At 42.5% G+C, this 19558-nt stretch overlaps 1 protein-coding gene across 6 annotated transcripts in view; it reads left to right on the top strand.

Annotated features, from left to right (window-relative positions):
• The window catches only part of LDB3 (LIM domain binding 3), a 176121-nt gene that overhangs the window by 115582 nt on the left and 40981 nt on the right, over nt 1-19558 (top strand). For 4 of the 6 annotated variants that reach the window (XM_081956513.1, XM_081956516.1, XM_081956515.1 and 1 more), the window contains one exon: nt 12000-12035. In XM_081956513.1, coding sequence (XP_081812639.1) covers nt 12000-12035 — 36 coding nt within the window. Of the gene's footprint in view, nt 1-4556; nt 6350-11999; nt 12036-19558 lie in introns of those variants that run through there. The other 2 variants (XM_081956517.1, XM_081956518.1) reach the window with 1 other exon arrangement.

Below are 19558 nucleotides of genomic sequence, written 5' to 3'. Positions count from 1 at the left end.
GTTGTTATTCCAATGTTATGAACAAGACTACCAAAGAGTGTCTTTGCAGAAACTAAATCAAAGTGGGAAGTTTAATCCATTCCCAATAAATTTATTTGGATCAATCTTCTCAAAATACTGCAGTGTGAGCACACAGGACTGCTTTTGCTACTAGAGTGAAATGTTTGTCCATTTGCAAATATTTAGAAGCTCAGGGTTTTTTTTTTAACCTATCTTAAGGCGGTTGCAATTGTGTTCTTGGAATTGGCTACCGGCTTCCCTTTTGTTTTCCTCTAGTTTAGTTGTGATGGTCTGGAGAAGATAAACCTCTTCTCTTGTTGTCATATCCCTGCCTTCCTCAATGCCTTCTTAGAAACAGGGCCTTTGGTTTTTTGATCTGGCTTATTTGTCCTGCCAAAGTTCCCATTGTGCTAACCCAGGTTGGCTTTTGTTGAGTTTTGAACCCTGAGATTTTGGTGCCCATGCTCCCCGTTGTCTGTAATTGTTGAAGTATATTTGCAACTAAATTTAGCTGCTTTCCGTGAGGGATGACAGTTGTTGACCTAGTTGGAATTGTCCTTCTCTCTTTGGCCTTAGAAGATCTACAGACCAAGATCTTCACTGCATGTAGCAGAATTTTTATGGAACAGAGATCTAAATTGCATAGGTTGCCAAATTTGTACATGGAAGACATTTCTGTGTAAGAATTGTGATGCAGTCTCAGCATCTCAGTTGTCCTGAGTGAAATTTTAGTTGCATGTACACCTGCCGTATATGTACTGAACCATCTCGGGAAAATGTACCCATCTCTCAGAGATTTGACAGAGTTCGGTAATAGCTGCGATTACTCAAATTCTGTTTTGAGATTTAAATTAAGCTTCTGGGTGATGAGAAACATCTGGGTAATTATAGCAGCTGGAAGAACCAACCATAGATATTTTCTTTTCATATCTCTGCCTTAGAAATGCTATCACTGCTGATGGTAGAGTTGGCTACCAACAGTATTTGGGTGGCTCCAAGAGCCAGCAATGGATATAAACATTTCTCTTTAGTGAAACCCGAAGGAATTGGATGCTATTCAAGGAACAGAGATAGCTTTAGGCTTTTGGGGAACCAGGGTGGGACTGTATTTAGGGGCCTTCACGGAAGATTGGTGTGTGTGTGTGTGTGTGTGTGTGTGTGTGTTTGTGATGACTTTGAGTTAGAGTTGCTAACTGACCCCTGCAATTTTCTAAGCAACATTTTTGAAGTGGTTTGCCCTTGTCTTCCTCTTCTTCTCAGGGCTGATTGTGACCAGCCCAATGTCACCCAGCTGATTTTGTGCCTAAGATAGGGCTAAAAGTCACAGTCTTCCAGATTCTAGCCTAATGCTTTGACCATCAGACAAACTGACTTTCTTTTATAACCTATCAAGCTGACCTACAGTGGTGGCCAAAATTCTGGAAACCTTTTGGGATATTGGAGCATATATACGGAAAGATCATTTAATCAAGCATTTGATGCAACAAAGTTTGTTCAATTATCTCTATTCTATGAAAATTTATAGCCAAATAACCAGAAAAAGGAAGCACAACTGCTTTAACTGTATGCCGAATGTGCTTCTCTTCTTTTGATGGTAATTAAGGGTATCTATGAATGAGTAAATGAAAGAAAGAATGAGTGAACAAGTTGTAATTCATAAGATTGTTGGATTTCACTTGCTAACAAATGTGGTAGAATCCATAGCCTCTGCTGCCCTACTGTTGCTTGGTTACTAGGTACATGATAGCAAGCTGGGTTGAGGAGGGAAGGGAGGAAGGAAGGAAGGAGAAGGGGAAGGAAGAAAAAAGGAAGGAAAGGAGAAGGGAAGAAGGAAAGTGAGGGGAAGGAAGGAAAAAAGGGAGGGGGGAAAGAGAAGGGAGGGAGGGAGGAAGGTGGGGGAAGGAAGGTAGGATGAAGGAGGGAAGGAAGGAAGGAAGCCATATTAAATCAAAGGCAAGTATACCTGTAACGCAAAAAGTAGCATGCCCTGGAAAAGCTTCTGTCTGTAATCTAATTTATCTTTCTCTCAACCCCAGTCATGTTTGGGAAGCAGTAGAGATGTTCTTGAAGTAATTAGGCTAACAAAAGTTCTGAGAAAACAGGGTGAAGGCCAAATTAATGAGACTTCACTGACGATGTGATTTAAATTAAGACCCGCTTTTTAAAAAATGCAATTTGCAGCTAAAAACAGTTCCAAGGAGAACTGGAACTGCAGACAGCAGGAAGAAAGTCCTTCGGTTCCTTCTCCTGCTGGGCTGAAATGATCTTTTAGGGAAGGAGAATTTGACTCTCTGTCTCCATCCCTGGAGCTGCTTCTGCTTCTAATTTTTATCAATGCAACTAATACAGTAGAGCAGGGGTGTCAAACTCAAGGCCTGTGGGCCGCATCAAGGCTATGGGGTGCTTAGATCTGGCCCGCAGGGCCACCCAGGAAACAGCAAAGGATCAGCCCGCAGTGCCTCTGCCAGTGAAAACAGACTCCCAAACTCATTTTTTGGCTGGGATGGCCTCCTGCAACCCTCTGCCAGCAAAAACCGGAGCTTGGGAGGGGCACACATGGCCCTCCTGAGCTCTGTTGTCACTTGCAGAGGGTTGCAGGATGCCAGCCCAGCTGAAAATGGAGATTGGAAGCCAGTTTTTGCTGTCAAGGCACTCAGGCGACCACAGGCACCCCTGACACGAGTGATGTCAAGCTGGCCGCGCCCATCTTGGCCCCTCAAGGTCAAACACAACCCTGATGCGGCCCTCAATGAAATTGAGTTTGACACCCCTGCAGTAGAGCGTCCAGCATAGATATCAGACCATCTTCCTGAATTCTTTGGGTCGCTACAGTAATTTAGAAAGTTCACCCTCTTGTTTTTACAAGCATGCATGCGAACTGTTTTGGAAACTCCAACCAGAGGTCTGATTTGATCTGAGGTTGTTGTTTTTTTTTAGAAAAATAGGAGTCATTCACTCCCTTCTCAGTGGTACAGCCTCTTGCTTCCGTGCACCACTGAGTGTTGACCGTGGGACTTAGTCAAGGTGATCAGACTTCCTGTAGACATTTTCAGAGGAAAGAAAACCCATCTCCAAATGAATTTCACAAATCAGTTTGAGATGGAATTGTGGAGGACAGGGGTGTCAAACTCAAGGCCCGGGGGCCGGATCTGGCCCACGGTGCTTAAATCTGACCTACAGGGCCGCCCTGGAAACAGCAAAAAACTGGCCTTTGGTGCCTCTGACAACAAAATGGAGCTGGGGAAGGCTGCATACAGTCCTCCATTTTCGCTGGCAGAGGGTTGCATGAGGCCGTTGCAGACAAAAATGGAGCTTGGGACTCTCTTTTCCCTGGCAGAGTGCTTGGGCCGCCGCAGTCACCCCTGACATGAGTGATGTTTAGCTGGCCATGCCCCCCCTGCTCCCCCCTCAAGGTCAAACACAGCCCTGATGTGGCCCTCAGTGAAATCGAGTTGGAGGAAAACAGAATCTGTGGATGAGAATGCAATACTTTCTTTTCCATCTGATTTGATTCATTCTCTAGAACGGCATCTAAACAAATTTAAATTTTTGAAGTCGTGTGCTTAAAAAGAGTGGAGGGGGGAGTTTACTAGCCTAACAAACCCTCCAAACAGAATCAGTTTTTTTTCAACAAACCTTTTATTTTTTTTACCCACTCAAAAGTCTTTTTTTAAAAAAAGAATAGACTTCTGTTGACCCAAATTCAATTAATTTGAATGAATTGCAGGTGTCGTATAGTTACTTAAGGGAGTACCCTCTTTCTTACCACAACACTGACGCCACTCAAATTTTGTCATTCAAAACCCCAAATAGATGGGCATTATTTATGCCCTAATCTATGACATCACTTCCAGGGAGTATCCATTGTTCCAGAGGTGGCATTCAGCAGGTTCTGACCAGTTCTGGAGAACCTGTAGCGGAAATTTTGAGTAGTTTGGAGAACCGGTAAATACCACCTCTGACTGGCCTCACCCTTATCTATTCTCTGCCTCTCGAGTCCCAGCTGATTGGGAGGGAATGGGGATTTTGCAGTAACCTTCCCCTGCCACGCCCACCAAGACACACCCACAGAAACGGTAGTAAAAAAATGTGAATCCCACAACTGCATTATTCCATAATAACAGAAAGATAACCTCTCTACTGCTACTCAAATCACTACTTGCTGTAGAATGAGAAGCTAACCTAGATGCAGAAAGCCTTCGCATTTGTTTGTGTGCGCTGTTAAACTTTTGTTTGCTGGAGCAAATGGAAATTTGCTGGCCATAGGATGGATTTCTAGCAAAAGCAGCCCTGTCAAGCCCAGCCAAATGTGGCCAAGAAAGGAGAATTGGGTGCTTCCAAATTTTAGAGCAATTCTGATTGTTGCCCCCTTCCCCCACAAAAAGATTTCGCTTTGTCCTTTTTATTTTATTTTATTTTAACACAGCATTTGGAGGCAACTTAAACCCTATCTCTCCATCCTTTATCTCTCTCTCCCACTCTCTTTCTGTCTCTCTCTCTCTCTCTTTCTCTCCCTCCCTCCCTCTTCCCCACCCCTTTGTCTTTCCATGCCACAGGGAGAGGTTTGAAACGGAGCGTAACGGCCCACGTTTTGCCAAACTGCGCAACTGGCATCACGGCCTCTCTGCGCAAATCCTTAATGTCAAGGGTTAACTGTCCTGTGGCTAAAGTGCCCAGCTGGAAGAGGAATATAATATAAACACCTTTCCTGAGTTTAGCATAAGAGCAGCCTCCACAAACCTTGAGAAGCTAAAAACATAACTGTTATTTGTTTTCCGAATTATTTCATTTTTTCCTCTTAAGTGCTTGCCTTTGTTATTATGGTTTCTTTCATCCAGCCTGTAAGTTCTCTCAATTGTAAAGTGGCTTGATTTGGTTGGCCAATTCGTAGATCCTGAGTCATTAAGAGACAATGTGAGTGGGCTGTTACGATTTCTGGCTTTTAACCGATGTATATTGAATGGGGAAGTGGGTATATATATTTATAGCCAGATTAAATCTCTATTGCTATAGAACCATGATGGCGAACCTATGGCATGCGTGACAGAGGTGGCACACAGAACCTTCTCTGTGAGCACATGCACCGTCGCCAGCTGCTCTTCCGGTTTCCGGCATGCAGATCTGCAGGTTCCAGAGTGCTGAAAAACAACCTGGAAAATGATCAGTTTTTGCACCATTTTTGGACTGGTTTCTGGGCCGTTTCCAGACTGTTTTTAGTCTGAAAAATGGCCCCAAAATGGCCCTCAAAACGGCCTGATAATGCACCCAAAAAACGACCAGAAAACAGGCCATTTTCTGGGCTATTTTGAGGCCATTTGGGGGCATGTTTTTCAGCCATTTTCAGGGTGTTTTTCAGGCCATTTTCAGGCTGTGTTTGGCCCAAGAAATGGCTTGAAAATGGCCAAAAAACAGGCAGGTGCATGCCGCCAACTGGTCTTTGGGTTTTAGACGCTCCATCGCACATACATGCGTGCACATGCATACATGTTCCAATTTGGGCACTCGATGCCGAAAAGGTTCGCCATCACTGCTATAGAATATAGATGAAAGAACATTGGAATTCAGAAGTTGGAAGAGAAATGTACCGTATCTAGGACTTGGGATCAACACTCCAGGTCTCATAGTTGGCAGAGTTCATTTAGGTCATATTGATAAAGTCACTTGGTACAGATAGTCCTCAACTTACGACCACAATTGAACCCAGAATTTAACGTTGCTAAGGGAGACATTTGCTAAGTGAGTTTTGGCTCATTTCACAACCTTTCTTGCCACAGTGGTTACATCAATCACTGCAGTTGTTAAGGTAGTAATCCGGTTGTTAAGTGAATCTGGCTTCCCCATTGACTTTGCTTGTCAGAAAATAGCAACAGGTGATCACTTGACCCTAGGACACTGCAACCGTCACAAATATGAGTCAATTCGCCAAATGTCTGAATGTTGATTACGTGACCATGAGGACGCCTCAACGGCCGTAAGTGTGAAAAACAATCATAAGATACTTTTTTCATTGCCGTTGTAACTTTGAATGGTCACTAAATGAACTGTTGTAAGTTGAGGACTACCTGTATTCTGGGTTAATTCACATTTTTCCCCCTTGTGTGTTGGGTATGTTGAAGAGGCAGGGTTTATTACGTTATAACATCACTGTGAGTAACAGCGTTGGAAGTTCAGAAGCAAAAGGCAAGTTGGCCAGAAAGAAATATATATAAGATAATTTATACACTGAGTTGTTGACAGCATGGTGTAACATTTAGATGACATTTGCTTTTTGTGTATTGCAGTTGCTTTGAAAGTTACTTTTCTTGTATATAGCAGCGTGGTTTTATCTGAAATAAAGAATCTCAAAACAGATTATCGTATTTGCCTTTTTACCTTAAGTCCCTTAATTTATTGTTCTCTTTGATTTGCAATGGAAAAATCTGCTGCTTCTTTAAATTGCACACTGTGAACTGAAAAATTTGAATGCAAGAGAAATCAGGACAGGCAGAAAATACTTGGGTTAATACTCAGTTTAAACAGAGAGATTTATTCTCAGTTGCAGCTAAAGCATTGTGGGTTTATGCCAGGGGTGTCCAAACTTGAGAACTTTAAGACTTGTGGACTTCAATTCCCAGAATTCCCCAGCCAGCCTGGCTGGGGAATTCTGGGAATTGAAGTCCACAAGTCTTAAAGTTCTCAAGTTTGGACACCCCTGGTTTATGCAAACTAACGTCCATTTGTTCACATTTGTGGCCTTCAATGTTTGAGGGAATGCACACACAAATTAGGTGTGTCCTGCTTAAATCAGGAAGGGGCAGAATCCAAGTTATTAAATAGTTTTATACAGGATCTCTCTTTTTTTCCCTATTCAAATAACTGGTTGGCACAACCTAAACTCTTTACTGCTTACACTGAAGTTAAACATGCAAGACTCTGCATTGCGTTTTGTCCTGGCCATCTCTCACATTAGTTTTTGCACTAAAAAGTGTTCCGCTCCCAGCACCCTTTGTCCTGCGGATAAATCTGCACCATCTTTTCGCCCTGGTGTGAGAGAAGGTCTCCTTAATTGATTCCAGAAGACCTGTCCCCACGGACATCTGTTTTTCATCATCTCCCCCCAGCTGAGGCAGCCAGAGGGTGGCTTTAGGTCCTCCCCTCTGGCAGGGTGGTTGTCCCCTCATCATCCCTCCAGAGACTGCAAGGCACACAATCTAGGACTTGCTAATGTCAGGAAGGGTGGCTGAGCGTAATGACCGATTCTGTGGGACGTTGAAAGGGAGTTTCTGCAGCCACTTTGTCTTGGCTTTGTAAGCAATGTTGGTCAACCAGTCAATGTGGATGTCTATGGAGATTGTCAGTCATCAGGTCATGGTTGTCCCAAAGGTTGTTCTGACTTAGGCTTCCCCAAAAAGTATGAAGCAGATTCCTGGTCACAACAAAACCCCTTTTATTAAATGAACGTGGATTCCTCTCATTCACATTCCGCAATGACCTGGTAAACAGTCTTTCAAAGGTGAATTTATGACCACAGACCTTATCTAGCTTGGAAAACTGCCATGTAAATATTTTCCAAACGCAGGGCTGTGCAAGGAAAGACTTGACACAGAGTCCCTGAGATTCATGGACAGATCTTCACATTCCTGAAACGAACAAACGAATGAATGAATGACTTGTTTCCTGCAAAAGCCCTTTCCCCTTTCACTCCTCTTTTATTTCCTATGGGAGGGGCCAATCACCTTCCACCTGTGACTTTACTCCCAAGTCGACCCTGATTTCTGAGCTGTTCTTTTCTTCTGGCAGCTCTGTGCATGTGCACACTGGGAACAAGCTCCAGCTGTTCCTCTGCCTCACTGCTGTCTAGCTCCGTAGGCACCTGATCACTGCCAGACAACCTCGGCCCCATCTCTCGTCCGAGCCTTCCCCAGCCTCCAGGACTGGCCCAAGTGTATCCCCAACCTCCTCATTGTCCGACTCTGTGCCAGCTCTGCTGGCCACTGGCAGGCCGCAACACAGGTGCTCTTTCAAAGGGCAACTGGACTTTGTCTTTCCTAGGAAAACCAAAGTTCAGTTGCCTTTTGAAAAAGCACAGTCAATGTGGAGTAAAAGAGAAAAGCAATTATTAGCACATCAACAGTTAAATACAGCACCCCCAAAAGACGTGGAAGTTCACCCTTACACACACATATTTTTTTTATTGCAGATCATCGAAAGTCTCTCCCTGCTTCATTTCAGAGTCAATTCCCTTGAATGGAGTTGCTCCTGCAGAAGCTTGGCCTTGTGTACTCATGGTTTGCTTGCTCACACAAGTTTTTGCTTGATATTTAAATCATCAGATGATAAACAGGCATGTGGGAATTGGCCTGAGGCATGTACCTCAGAATTGCATTCGATTTTGGTGCAAAAACGGAGAGTAATCACTAGTGTGATTCTTCTACATCAGCTATTATACTATACAGTGTAGCTTTTTGGGGCAGTAAGAAGAATTATTTGAATCTTAACAGCTGACATCCAAAGTATTAACCAATTTAAAACAAAGTCGTGCTTGTTGAGATTTGTGTTTTCTATTTCCTTTGAATTGGCTTCCTTTCTGCTACAAGGAAACTATCTTATTCATCCTTTCATATCATCCTATTTCATCTCTTTATTTCACAATGCCCCTGCCACCACTGCAGAGTAGTTCTTTCGATATAAGTGTTCAAATAAAATATAAAATAGGTAAGATTTGTGTAGCCTTTTGTGCCAGGTGCAAACTGATAGAAGAGTACAGCAAAACAGTTAATTCAGTGGTGAAATTCAATTTTTTTTTTACTATTGGTTCTGTGGGCGTGGCTTGATGGGCATGGCAGGGGAAGGATACTGCAAAATCCCCATTCCCTCCCCACTCTGGGGCCAGCCAGAGATGGTATTTGCCGGTTCTCCAAACTACTCAAAATTTCACTACCGGTTCGCCAGAACCTGTCAGAATCTGCTGGATTTCACCCTTGAGTTAATTGCAATTGGTAATCTGCTGATCTGCTTAATTATTTCACTTTGCTGAAGAGAATTCAGTCGAGCATGGTTGTCAAGCAGCTGGACCTCTGCCCAGTGACTTTTACCCAGCGTGCCTTAAGCAGAGCCTTCTTTAGCAAGATTTGTTAAAATCAAAGGCAAAGCATCACAAGAAACCTGGCAACTGAACTATTTCCCATTTATTTGCCCTCCAAAAAGCACCTTTGGGTCAACTATAACCTGCGCTTTGTAAGCCATGTTCGTCAACCAGTCAATGTGAATGTCTAAGGTAGGGGTCGGCAACCTTAAACACTCAAAGAGCCACAAAGGTCCTAACCGGAAGCCCCCCTGTTCAATTCTGAAGCTGACCGGAAGTCCAGTTCCCCCACCATAGAGTCTCCTCCTAGCGCAGCATCCTTTTCCCTTTTATTGACCAGCAACAGGGAACTGCAACAGAGGGATGAAAGAGCCACATGCGGCTCTAGAGCCACAGGTTGCTGATCCCTGGTCTATGGAGATTGTCAGTCATCCAAGTTATGGTTGACCCAAAGGTGCTTTTTTTTCAAAAGGCAACTGGGCTTTCTTTGTTTTGCCTTGAAGGCATTTGGGTCTCATCCAAGAAGCTTCTTCAGTCCTTCAGTTGATCGAAGAAGTTCTTGGATGGGAAGCAAAACTTCTTCAAAGAAAAAAAAAGTAAGTTCAGTTGCCTTTTGGGGGAGGGAGCATGTTTGAGAACACCTAGATGCTTTCCTTGCAGGGTGGGGAATTCTGGGGAAGAGCAATTAGGGGACTGGAGGCTAAAACATATAAAGAACGATTCCTGGACCTGGGTATGTCTATTTTAATGAAAAGAAGGACTAGGGGAGACATGATAGCAGTTTTCCAATATTTGAGGGGCTGCCACAAAAGAGAGGTTCAACCTGCTTTCCAAAGCACCTGAAGGCAGGTCAAGAAGCCATGGATGGAAACAAATCAAGGAGAGAAGCAACCTAGAACTAAGGAGAATTTTCCTCATAGTTAGAACAATTGATCAGGGAAATGATTTGCCTTCAGAAGTTGTGGGTGCTCCTCCATCCCTGGAAGTTTTTAATAAGAGATTGGACAAGCATTTGTCTAAAATAGCATAGTGTTTCATGCCAGACCAGGGGGCTGGACTGGAAGACCCCCCCCCCCCACAGTCCCTTCCAACTCTGTTATTCCATTATTCCGAAAGTTGAAGCCCTTACATCTTCAAGCTGCCAAGATTAAGAAACGCTGGCCTAGAGTTTGTGAAAAAAGAAATGAATTCTTTGATTCTACTGATTCAAAAACACACGTGTTGAAACTAAGGGTTTAATTGAGAGACAGAGCAGAGAATAAGCCATATGCTAAGGGAAGGGCCTAATAACAGATGCTTCTCTTTGACAAGAACAGAAGCAGATGATCAACAAGAGATAAAAGTGCCCTTGTGCTCTTTGTGATCCAACGTTTTATTAATTGACAGATTAGCGTTGATGCTGGATGGTTCGTTCAGTCCTTACACATCTGCTAGGGGGAAATATAACTCTGTATGGATCACTGAGATATTCTTACTGCAGCTGTCTCCAGATTTCAGAAATTGCCATCATTCATCAGTTAACGTTCCTACGATTCCTCAATTAAAATCTCTTTGCATATAAATGAAATGGTTGAACTGAAAGGGAAAAGCTGGGTTGTGTTTGGATGATACATATGTATGTCAGAAACTTCAGGGATTTGTTTTGTTTAAGTTCTCTCTCAAAAGGTATTAGTCATTTGTATTGCAATGATGTTATATTCATCCCAAATAAGCTGTGTTAAAGAAAAATATCGTAATTAATTGAGCTATTTTTGGGGGGAAAGCTGTCATTTCTGCCTAGTTTATATCTTGAAGGAAGAGTAACAAGATAGAGGAAAATGAAGTCCCCTTGTCTCATAAACACAAAGTTGTTAAAGAAAAAAAAGTTTAATTATTCCATTCCATTTTTTTAATCTGCCTCCAGTTCAAATATGCTATTTATATGATTTTATGCTTTTAATTATATACTGCCCAGAGTTGCTCTGTGTGTTTGATGGGTGGTCTCACAATTTGTCAAGGAAAGGAGAGGGAGGGGAGAGGGAGGAGGGAGGGAGGGAAATATTGGCCAGGGGAAAGAAATATATAGTGGCAAAATTTGAAGAACTTTCCTCTTATCTATTCTTGCCCTTTGCTCAACTGGTTTAAGGGCTCGTTAGGTGCAATTTCCAATATTATGTAATTTCCAATATAATCATTTGTTGGGATTCCAGGTTCATATATATCTTCTGGGAGGAAGCTGTGTTAAACACAAGGTCTTTTCAGCCAAGAGTCATAGGATTGCATCTGCAACTCTGTTTCACGACATTTATGAGTTCTGGCTAGAGAATATCCATGAGTTCTTTCAATTGTCAAGGAAGTGAGTGCACTGAAATAATACATAATTGTTCTCCAGTATCCTCACTCAAGGTTCTGGACAGGAACTGTGAGGTCTAATTGCCTTTTTGTACTAAGTAAAGGACTTTAAACTCTCCATGTTATAAACCTAGATGTCAAGCAGGCAAGCTAACTTTCTAAATGTATGCATTGAATTGTATGCTCTTATCTTTTGTTATGGAAAATAATTCTCCAGGCTAGAAATGTAGAAATTAGGGGGACATCTGGGCAAGCTGATTGGATGGATGGATGGATGGATGGATGGATGGATGGATGGATGGATGGATGAATGGATGGATGGGATGGGACAGAGGGATGGAGGGATGGATGGAAAGGGGAGATATAGGGCCATGCTTCAGATGCACAGAAAGAGGTATATCATATCCCAACAAGAACTGAAACTGTCTTTTTGTGTCAACCATTGTGATCAACTTGCTTCCCTTAATATTCAAGTGACTTTCCTACTGGCTGGCTGTAACCAAGCAAGCTGGAAACGCTTTCTGCCTCCTTTCAATTAACACCCTCCTACCTCACTGGGGTTTTGTCCACTACATTTATTCATACTATTCCCCTCCTTCCACAGTGGCAAGAAACATGTTGCTGTGGCGACTGAAAACAGGTAATGTGCATTTCTGTTTGTTGCCTTGCTTCCTCCCAGATCCAGTGCGTAATGGACTTTTACATGCACCTCACTAATAGTAGGCTTTTAAACCCTCCTAACCTCATCCTGGATTTGTGGCTATTGGGTCAATGAGGTCCTTGGGTAGACTATGCATTTCAGCTATAAGATTTCTTTAATTCACTTGATACTTCATTTTATATTTGTAAGTGTGTGCGTGCGCGTGCAGCCATGAAACCTTCTTTTGAGATTGAGTTCCATTTCAGTCAAGGTGGGTATTAAATTTTGAATATAAACCAGCTTGAGTTCTGCTTGAGATATAGTACACCTTTCCAATTTTAAGTACCGTATTTTTTGGAGTATAAGACAGACCGAAGTATAAAACGCACCAATATTTTGAAGAGGCAAATTAAAAAAAAAGTGTTTGCACTCTGCAGAACCTCCCCAAAATGGCCCTTTAGGAGGCTTATAGAGTGCTCATTTCTGTCCTCCCAGCCCCCAGGAGCTCTCTGAATGCCTCCTAAAGGCTCTGCACGGCCATTTTTGCAAAGTGGGTGGGGTTTCGGGATGCAAAAAAAGCTGTATTCAGTGTATAAGACGCACCCAGATTTTCACCCTCTTTTTTCAGGGAAAAAGGTGTGTCTTATACTCCGAAGAATATGGTGTGTACATTTTTTTAAAAAAAATAATAGAAGTTTTGAGCACTTATGACCTCAAGGAGGGGCTCTTTCGCACTGGGGATTGGGCTTACTGGATCTTCTTTGCATGATAATAATACTTTATGTGTCAATGCACAACATATGTACAATGAGATTGGTTGAGCTCCCTCAGTGCACTCCCCCCCCCCAACACAATACAACTCATAGTGAAGACAAAAAGTCCCGAACCCAATAAGTCATGTTAACAAACACCCAATCCAGTGGTGAAATTCATTTTTTTTTACTACCGGTTCTGTGGCTGTGGCTTGGTTGTCATGGTGTGGCTTGGTGGGCATGGCAGGGGAAGGATATTGCAAAATCTCCATTCCCACCCCACTCTGGGGCCAGCCAGAGGTGGCATTTGCCGGTTTTCCAAACTACTCAAAATTTCCACTACCGGTTCTCCAGAACCTGCTGGATTTCACCCCTGACCCAGTCCTATTGCACCAGTGTGAACATGTTACATGTTGCCCTGGCCTGCAAGTCCATCGTACTACGTAGTTATGATGTTATTTTGCATTCAGGAGTCTGACAGCCCACGGATAGAAACTGTTCTTCAGCCTGTTTGTGCAGCTGGCTATGCTTCTATATCTCCTTCCTGATGGTAGGAGGGTAAAGAAGTGCTGTCCAGGGAGTGAGTGGTCCCTGAGGATTTCCCTCACTCTTCTAAGGCAGCGAGCCCTTGCAATCTCATCTACTGGTATCAGGGAACAGCCCACAATGTTTTGTGCTATGCTCATCACCCTCTGTAATGTTTTTCTATCCGCGGCTGTCAGACCAGCATACCATACAGTGATGCCATAAGTGAGGACGCTTTCTATTGTGGACCGGTAAAAGGAAGTCATCAGTTGTTGTTGTTTTTACACAAGACCCTAAGAAAATTGAGTCTCTGTTGGGCCTTCCTGGCCACCTGGATCGTGTTGTTTTTCCAGGTGAGGTCTTCGCTGAGATGGACTCCCAGGAATTTAAAGGAGGAGACTCTCTCTACACAGCCCCCCTCGATGTAGAGTGGGGCAGATTCCTCTCTCTTCCTCCAGAAGTCCAACACCATCTTCTCGGTCTTGCTGATGTTCAGGTGTAGGTTTTGTTTTAAACATCCTGTGGATAGTTTGGGGGGCTGAAAGGGTAAATGTTGCAATGTCACAGGGTGACATGTTTAGACCCCCTTTTTCTTCACTAGGGGAAGAGTGTGAAGGGGAAGAAATCTCCCAGAATGAATTTAAATATAGACTATTTAAGGGAGACATTCAAAGTGTTCTTCGGATGTCGCGAATCCCTACAAGACGTAAGGCAATCATTTTGCTCATTCATTCTACTTCCCCAATTTCAAAAAAACTGGGGGGGAGGGGGAGGAACTAAAAGTTCCAAGCAAACCGTAATAAAATTGAGCCATAAAGATCAAACATGTTTTCACGTTAGCTACCAATCAGCATATCTCAGACTTTTTCTTAAAGAGCCAGCGCCAATAGTAGGAGCCTTGTGCCACGTCCTGTAGTCTTGTCATGATAAGGAATTTGTTTTCTTTCACCTGAGCCAGGTGCTCTCTTACTCATCGTTGTCAAAAAGCTGTTGTGTGGTTGTGGAGCTTTCCTGCAATTTTAACACTGTGTTAAAATTATGAGAAAGTCTCTGGTGAGAAAGTGCCATAGAGAGTATATGTCTGTAATATCTCATCTGCTTCGCAGGTTTTAAAAAGTTGTCATTTCCCTAATCAATACAAAATTCAATCCATCAATGAGGACAATTGTCCAAAGTATTGGATTGGTCTCTGTGTACTATATATGGCCTACCAAAAGGACAATTAACCAGTGGAACAGCTTGTCTTCAGAAATCATGGGTGCTCCCATCACTGGAGGCTCTTAAGAAAAGACTAGATGGTTACTTATCTGAAATAATGTAGTTTCTCCTGCTTGAGCAGAGGGCTGGACTAGAAGGCCTCCAAAGTCCCTTCCAGCTCTTTTCTATTCTAAAAAGTCTAAAGATGCAAATGCCAATTCCTACAACAAACCTGTTGAAGGAGAGTTACAAATGTCTAGCTCTCACATAAATTATTCCATAGAGCAGTGTTTCTCAACCTTAACAAATTGAAGATGGGTGGACTTCAATTCCCAGAATTCTCCAGCCAGCACAGGGAATTCTGGGAGTTGAAGTCCACACATCTTCAAGCTGTTATGGTTGAGAAACACTGCCCCAAAAACTTATATGGTGCCTATAATGCCTTGTGTGAATTCTTAATGCACACATCATTGAGAAGCTTATCTCATTTATATCGAGCTGAGGCAGTTGCGTCCTACATCTTAACGCTGATTAAAGCTGACACCAATGCACTCCAAATTACAGAGTTAGAATTCCTCTTTTCAAAAACATTTCTATGGGTACTTTATTTAGAAGACAGCTATGCCACCTGACTGTAAACAGGGTAACTTTTGTTGATTGATCAATTGACTTCATTATATGGCATCAAGTTGGTGTTGACTCTTAAAGATCATGTAGACCCTTTATCAGATGATTTCTCCACAACTGAATGATAGTCATAGGGTACAAACAAGCAATCAGGAAACAATTAATATAGATCATAAGGATACAAGCAATAAAGTTACAATCCTGCAGTCATAAGTAGGAGGAGATGGGTGAGAGGAAGGATGAGAAGACTAATAGTAACAGTAGTGCAGCCTTAGTGAATATATAATTTGAGCCTATATATAACTTTTGTTACCTGTGGAGGGTTCCTTGCAAGTAAGGAACACAGGTATTCCTCAACTTACAACTGCAACTGAGCCCAAAATTTCTGCTGCTAAACGAGCCAGTTGTTAAGTGAATTTTGCCCCATTTTATGACCTTTCTTGCCAAAGTTAATGAGTGAATCACTGCAGTTGTTAAGTTAGTAACATGGTGGTTAGGTGAATTCCCCATTGACTTTGCTTGTCAGAAGGTCGCAAAAAGGGATCACACGACCCCAGGACACTCCAACCCTCATAAATATGAGTTGCCAAGTGTCTTAATTTTCATTATTCAACTATAAGGATGCTGCAATGGTCATAAGTGTGAAAAAAGGTTCCCCAGTGCTGGCTGGGGAATTCTGGGAATTGAAGTCCACAAGTCTTAAAGTTCCCAAGTTTGGACACCCCTAGCTTAGACTATTACCTCGATACTTTTAAATTTTTTGTTCTTTTCCCATTCGTTTTTTTCTTTTTTCTCCGCTTCATTTTTTCTGATTTCGTTCCTGATTTTTATTAACTGTTTGATACTCATCTCAGTTGCTGTCACATTGTTATTAGCATACAACTATTTATGACTTGCTGTTATAAATCATTGTTGGCCTTCTTTTGATTTCCACAAGCTTGAAGCTGTTTGGGACTCCTACAGAGAGTTTCAGAAAACTGAGTATAAAATAGGAAAAAAGGAAATTATACGTAATGGATGACTGTACTGTACTTAAAGATATTTTTTTTGTATGTAACTATGCAACGTTACAGATTCTCAAATTTTGCAGGATGGCAGTTGTCCACAGGGGACTTGAACAAAATCCAGGGAAGGGGGAAAAAGGAAAATATACATAATGGATGACTGTGGGGTATTTAATGCTTTGTATGAAACTGTACTACATTAGAGATTCTCAGACTTTTGAGGATCACAGTTGTCCACAGGGGACATGAACGAAGTGCAGTGTTTCCCCCAAAATAAGACCAGTTCTTATATTAATTTTTGCTCCAAAATACGCACGAGGGCATATTTTTTGCTTAGGTCTTATTTTCAGGAAAACGCAGTACTAAATGCATCCATCTGCATGATGATCTTAACTTGAGCTTATTTTTTGGATACAGCTTATATTATGAGCACCCTGGCAAATCATGCCAGTGCAGGGGGTGGGTTCCGGCTGCTGCTACTGCTGGTTTGCTCAGGGATGCGCCCTGCGCACTTGCTTGATGTACACTGCGCACACATGCACAGTACTAAAAAAAAGCTTCTGCGCATGTGCAGAAGCAAAAAACAAGATGAGAACCAGTTTGGGGGCATGACAGACCCGGATCGCTGCCAGTTCCAGCGACCCAGGCCACCAAGTTACTACCTATTCGGTCAAACCAGGCCAAACCAGTAGGAACCCACTTCTGTGCTAGGGCTTATTTTCTGGTTGGATCCTATTTTTAGGGAAACAGGGCAGGTAGAGTAGTAGTTGATAGTAACAAACCTGAGCTTGTCCAGATAAAGCACTTCCACCTTCCCTGATCTTTCAAAAAGGGAATTGCAATCTTTTTTTTTTAATTGCTCAAGACCCATCTGTAGAACATTGGGGAGGGGGCGGTTTTGTGTGCAAAAGAATGATCAAACATTACCTTTTACATTTTTTCTGGGGGATATTGGAACATTTAAAAATAAGATACATTGAACTTTAAACATGTTGTTCTTTTAGTGGAATAACTAGCTACAGACTTGAAATATTTGGAAAGAGACCTGAGCACATTCTGATGATTCAGATCAAGAGATATATATTTTTTTTTGTCACAGAATGTGTAATAACATAATTTTCAAGAGCTAAAATAGTCAGAGAAGAGAACCTGAAAGGCAGCTTTCCCAGTATCACTGATCTTGCACTCCATCGTAAAGCACAAACTCTTATAAAATTACATCTGAAACCAGATCCAGCTCTGAGATCAACCAATCCAAATTATCAGCCCCAAAAGAACCTCAGAGTTGAACCCAAACACACCCTAAATACTCCCTGCCATATCAACAGGATATGCTATGGTTGGGTCTGTGAAGAAAAACGTCTGTGGAAAAAGCTTGCCTGAAGCAGCTGGGCTCTAGATTTTAACACCTATTTAGGGCAGGGATGGGTTTCAACATTTTTTACTGCCGGCTTGGTAGACGTGGCTAGATGGGGGGGGGCATGTAACTGAATGGGCATGGCCAAATTGACATCACTCATACATACTCAGTCACATGACCCCCTCACCAAGCCATGCCCACCGAAACGGTGGCGAAAAGTTTTGACCGGGGTTGGTGGTCTCCAGCCTCGCAAGAGCTAAGGGAGCACCTGCAAACTAACCAGTAAGAAAAAAGGTTTTGTCCTCCCCAGCCCCCAGGAACACTCTGCAGACTTCAACAGGGCTGGAGGAAGGGAAAAATGCCCCTGTTTTTGCAAAAAATGAGAGGAAAACTGGTCATTTTTTGCAAAATAAATGGAGGCATTTTTCCCTTCCCCCAGCCCTGCTGAAGCCTGCAGAGTGCTTCTGGAGTCTGGGGGAAGGCAAAAACGTCTCTGTTTTTTCGAAAAATGGCCCATCTCTGGGACCTTTCTGGGACTGGCATGTGCACACCATTTTTAAAAAGGTGGGGGGGGGAAATGACATTTTTTCAATGAAGAAAAATAAAATAAAGATGGCAGCGCTAAGGATAGAACCGGTACGGTCATGTGTCTGCTGGAGTTACTACCTATTTGGCTGAACTCTACCATACAGGTAGGAACCAACCTCTGTATTAGGATAACTCATAAATAACAGTTAGAAAATAACAGATCAACTCTGCAGGATATCAAATTTATTTATTTTATTTATATTTGATGCTTCTAGACCGCCCCCTCTCCCAAAAGGGACTCGGGGCGGTGTACAGTCCATACAGAATATAACAAAATACAATAAAAAAGTTAAATATGTACAGTTGGCATGGAGGAGGTTAAAATGCAATTAAAAGAACTGTACAAAGCTAATATAAATATAAGTTTTAAACCCCTAAAATAAACACAGTAAATTAAAAAACCCCTAAAATAACCAGATATAATACATTTGCCAGGAGGGACAGTTGTGATTATGCCAGGCCTGCTAATCAGAACAGGTGGGTCTTCAATTTTTGCCGGAAGGCAAAATCTTGTTAAGGATTTTATAGTAATGGACCAGCGAAAGAATCTGGCAATGATCCACTTCCTGTCACTGTCCAATTCATGTCACTGTCCAATTCCACTCTCCACTTGCCACTCTCTCTTCCCTTGAACTGGTAACTGGGAAACCAGATAGTACTGTCACTGAGGTAATAGTTAATAAAGGCCAAATCCACTGAGATATTAAATTAGATCAAGGAGTTCTGCTGAATGTCTGGTGCTCATATAAATGATGGAAATGGTGTTTGAAGGATCTCACTTACAATTCTTGGCAGCTAAGTCATGCTGTACACTTAAAATACTCCTGAAGAAACCATAAGGTCAAGTTAGATGTGGCTACCTGTGTTTTGCTCCAGTCATTAATGATGTCTTGAGTGTGTCCTTGGGATGGTGCTGGAGAATAACTTCATGCTGTAGGACACAGGTCTCCAATCTTGGCAACTTTAACACTTGTGGACTCCAACCTTGGTAAATTTAAGACTTCTAGACTTCAACTCCCAGAATTCCATAGCATGGCTAGCGGGGGAATTCTGGGACTTGAAGTCTAGAAGTCTTAAATTTACCAAGGTTGGAGATCCCTGCTGTAGGATGCTGACTGCCATTTCTTGAGTCTTCCGTTCCTCTAATTTTCTCCTGAAGGCCAGGGAAGTGTTGGCTTGCTCTTGATGAGTCTCATAATCGATTTGCTATGCCATGTTGTAGATGGTGTCATGTGCTTGACAAGGCCCAGGGGTTCTAGTTATAGGCTTCGATGCAGTAGATGTAGCATGATATCATGGGCTCCAAGAACTAATGTGGATGATCATGAAAATTGCCTAGGCCAACCGTTTTGAGTAGCACAACTAACAAGTAGACCACATTTGAATGGTCTTCCACATAACTAAATTTCACCTTCATGGCTTTGTTCCCATCAGAAAAGGACCCCCAAAGAGATGAAATGTTCCCTACGG

The sequence above is a fragment of the Natrix helvetica genome (assembly GCF_964273705.1).
Source record: "Natrix helvetica genome assembly, chromosome: 5".
In the NCBI taxonomy this organism is placed as follows: domain Eukaryota; kingdom Metazoa; phylum Chordata; class Lepidosauria; order Squamata; family Natricidae; genus Natrix; species Natrix helvetica.
The sequence above is the reverse complement of the archived record's forward strand: the minus strand, read 5'-3'. Positions and strand labels throughout refer to the sequence as shown.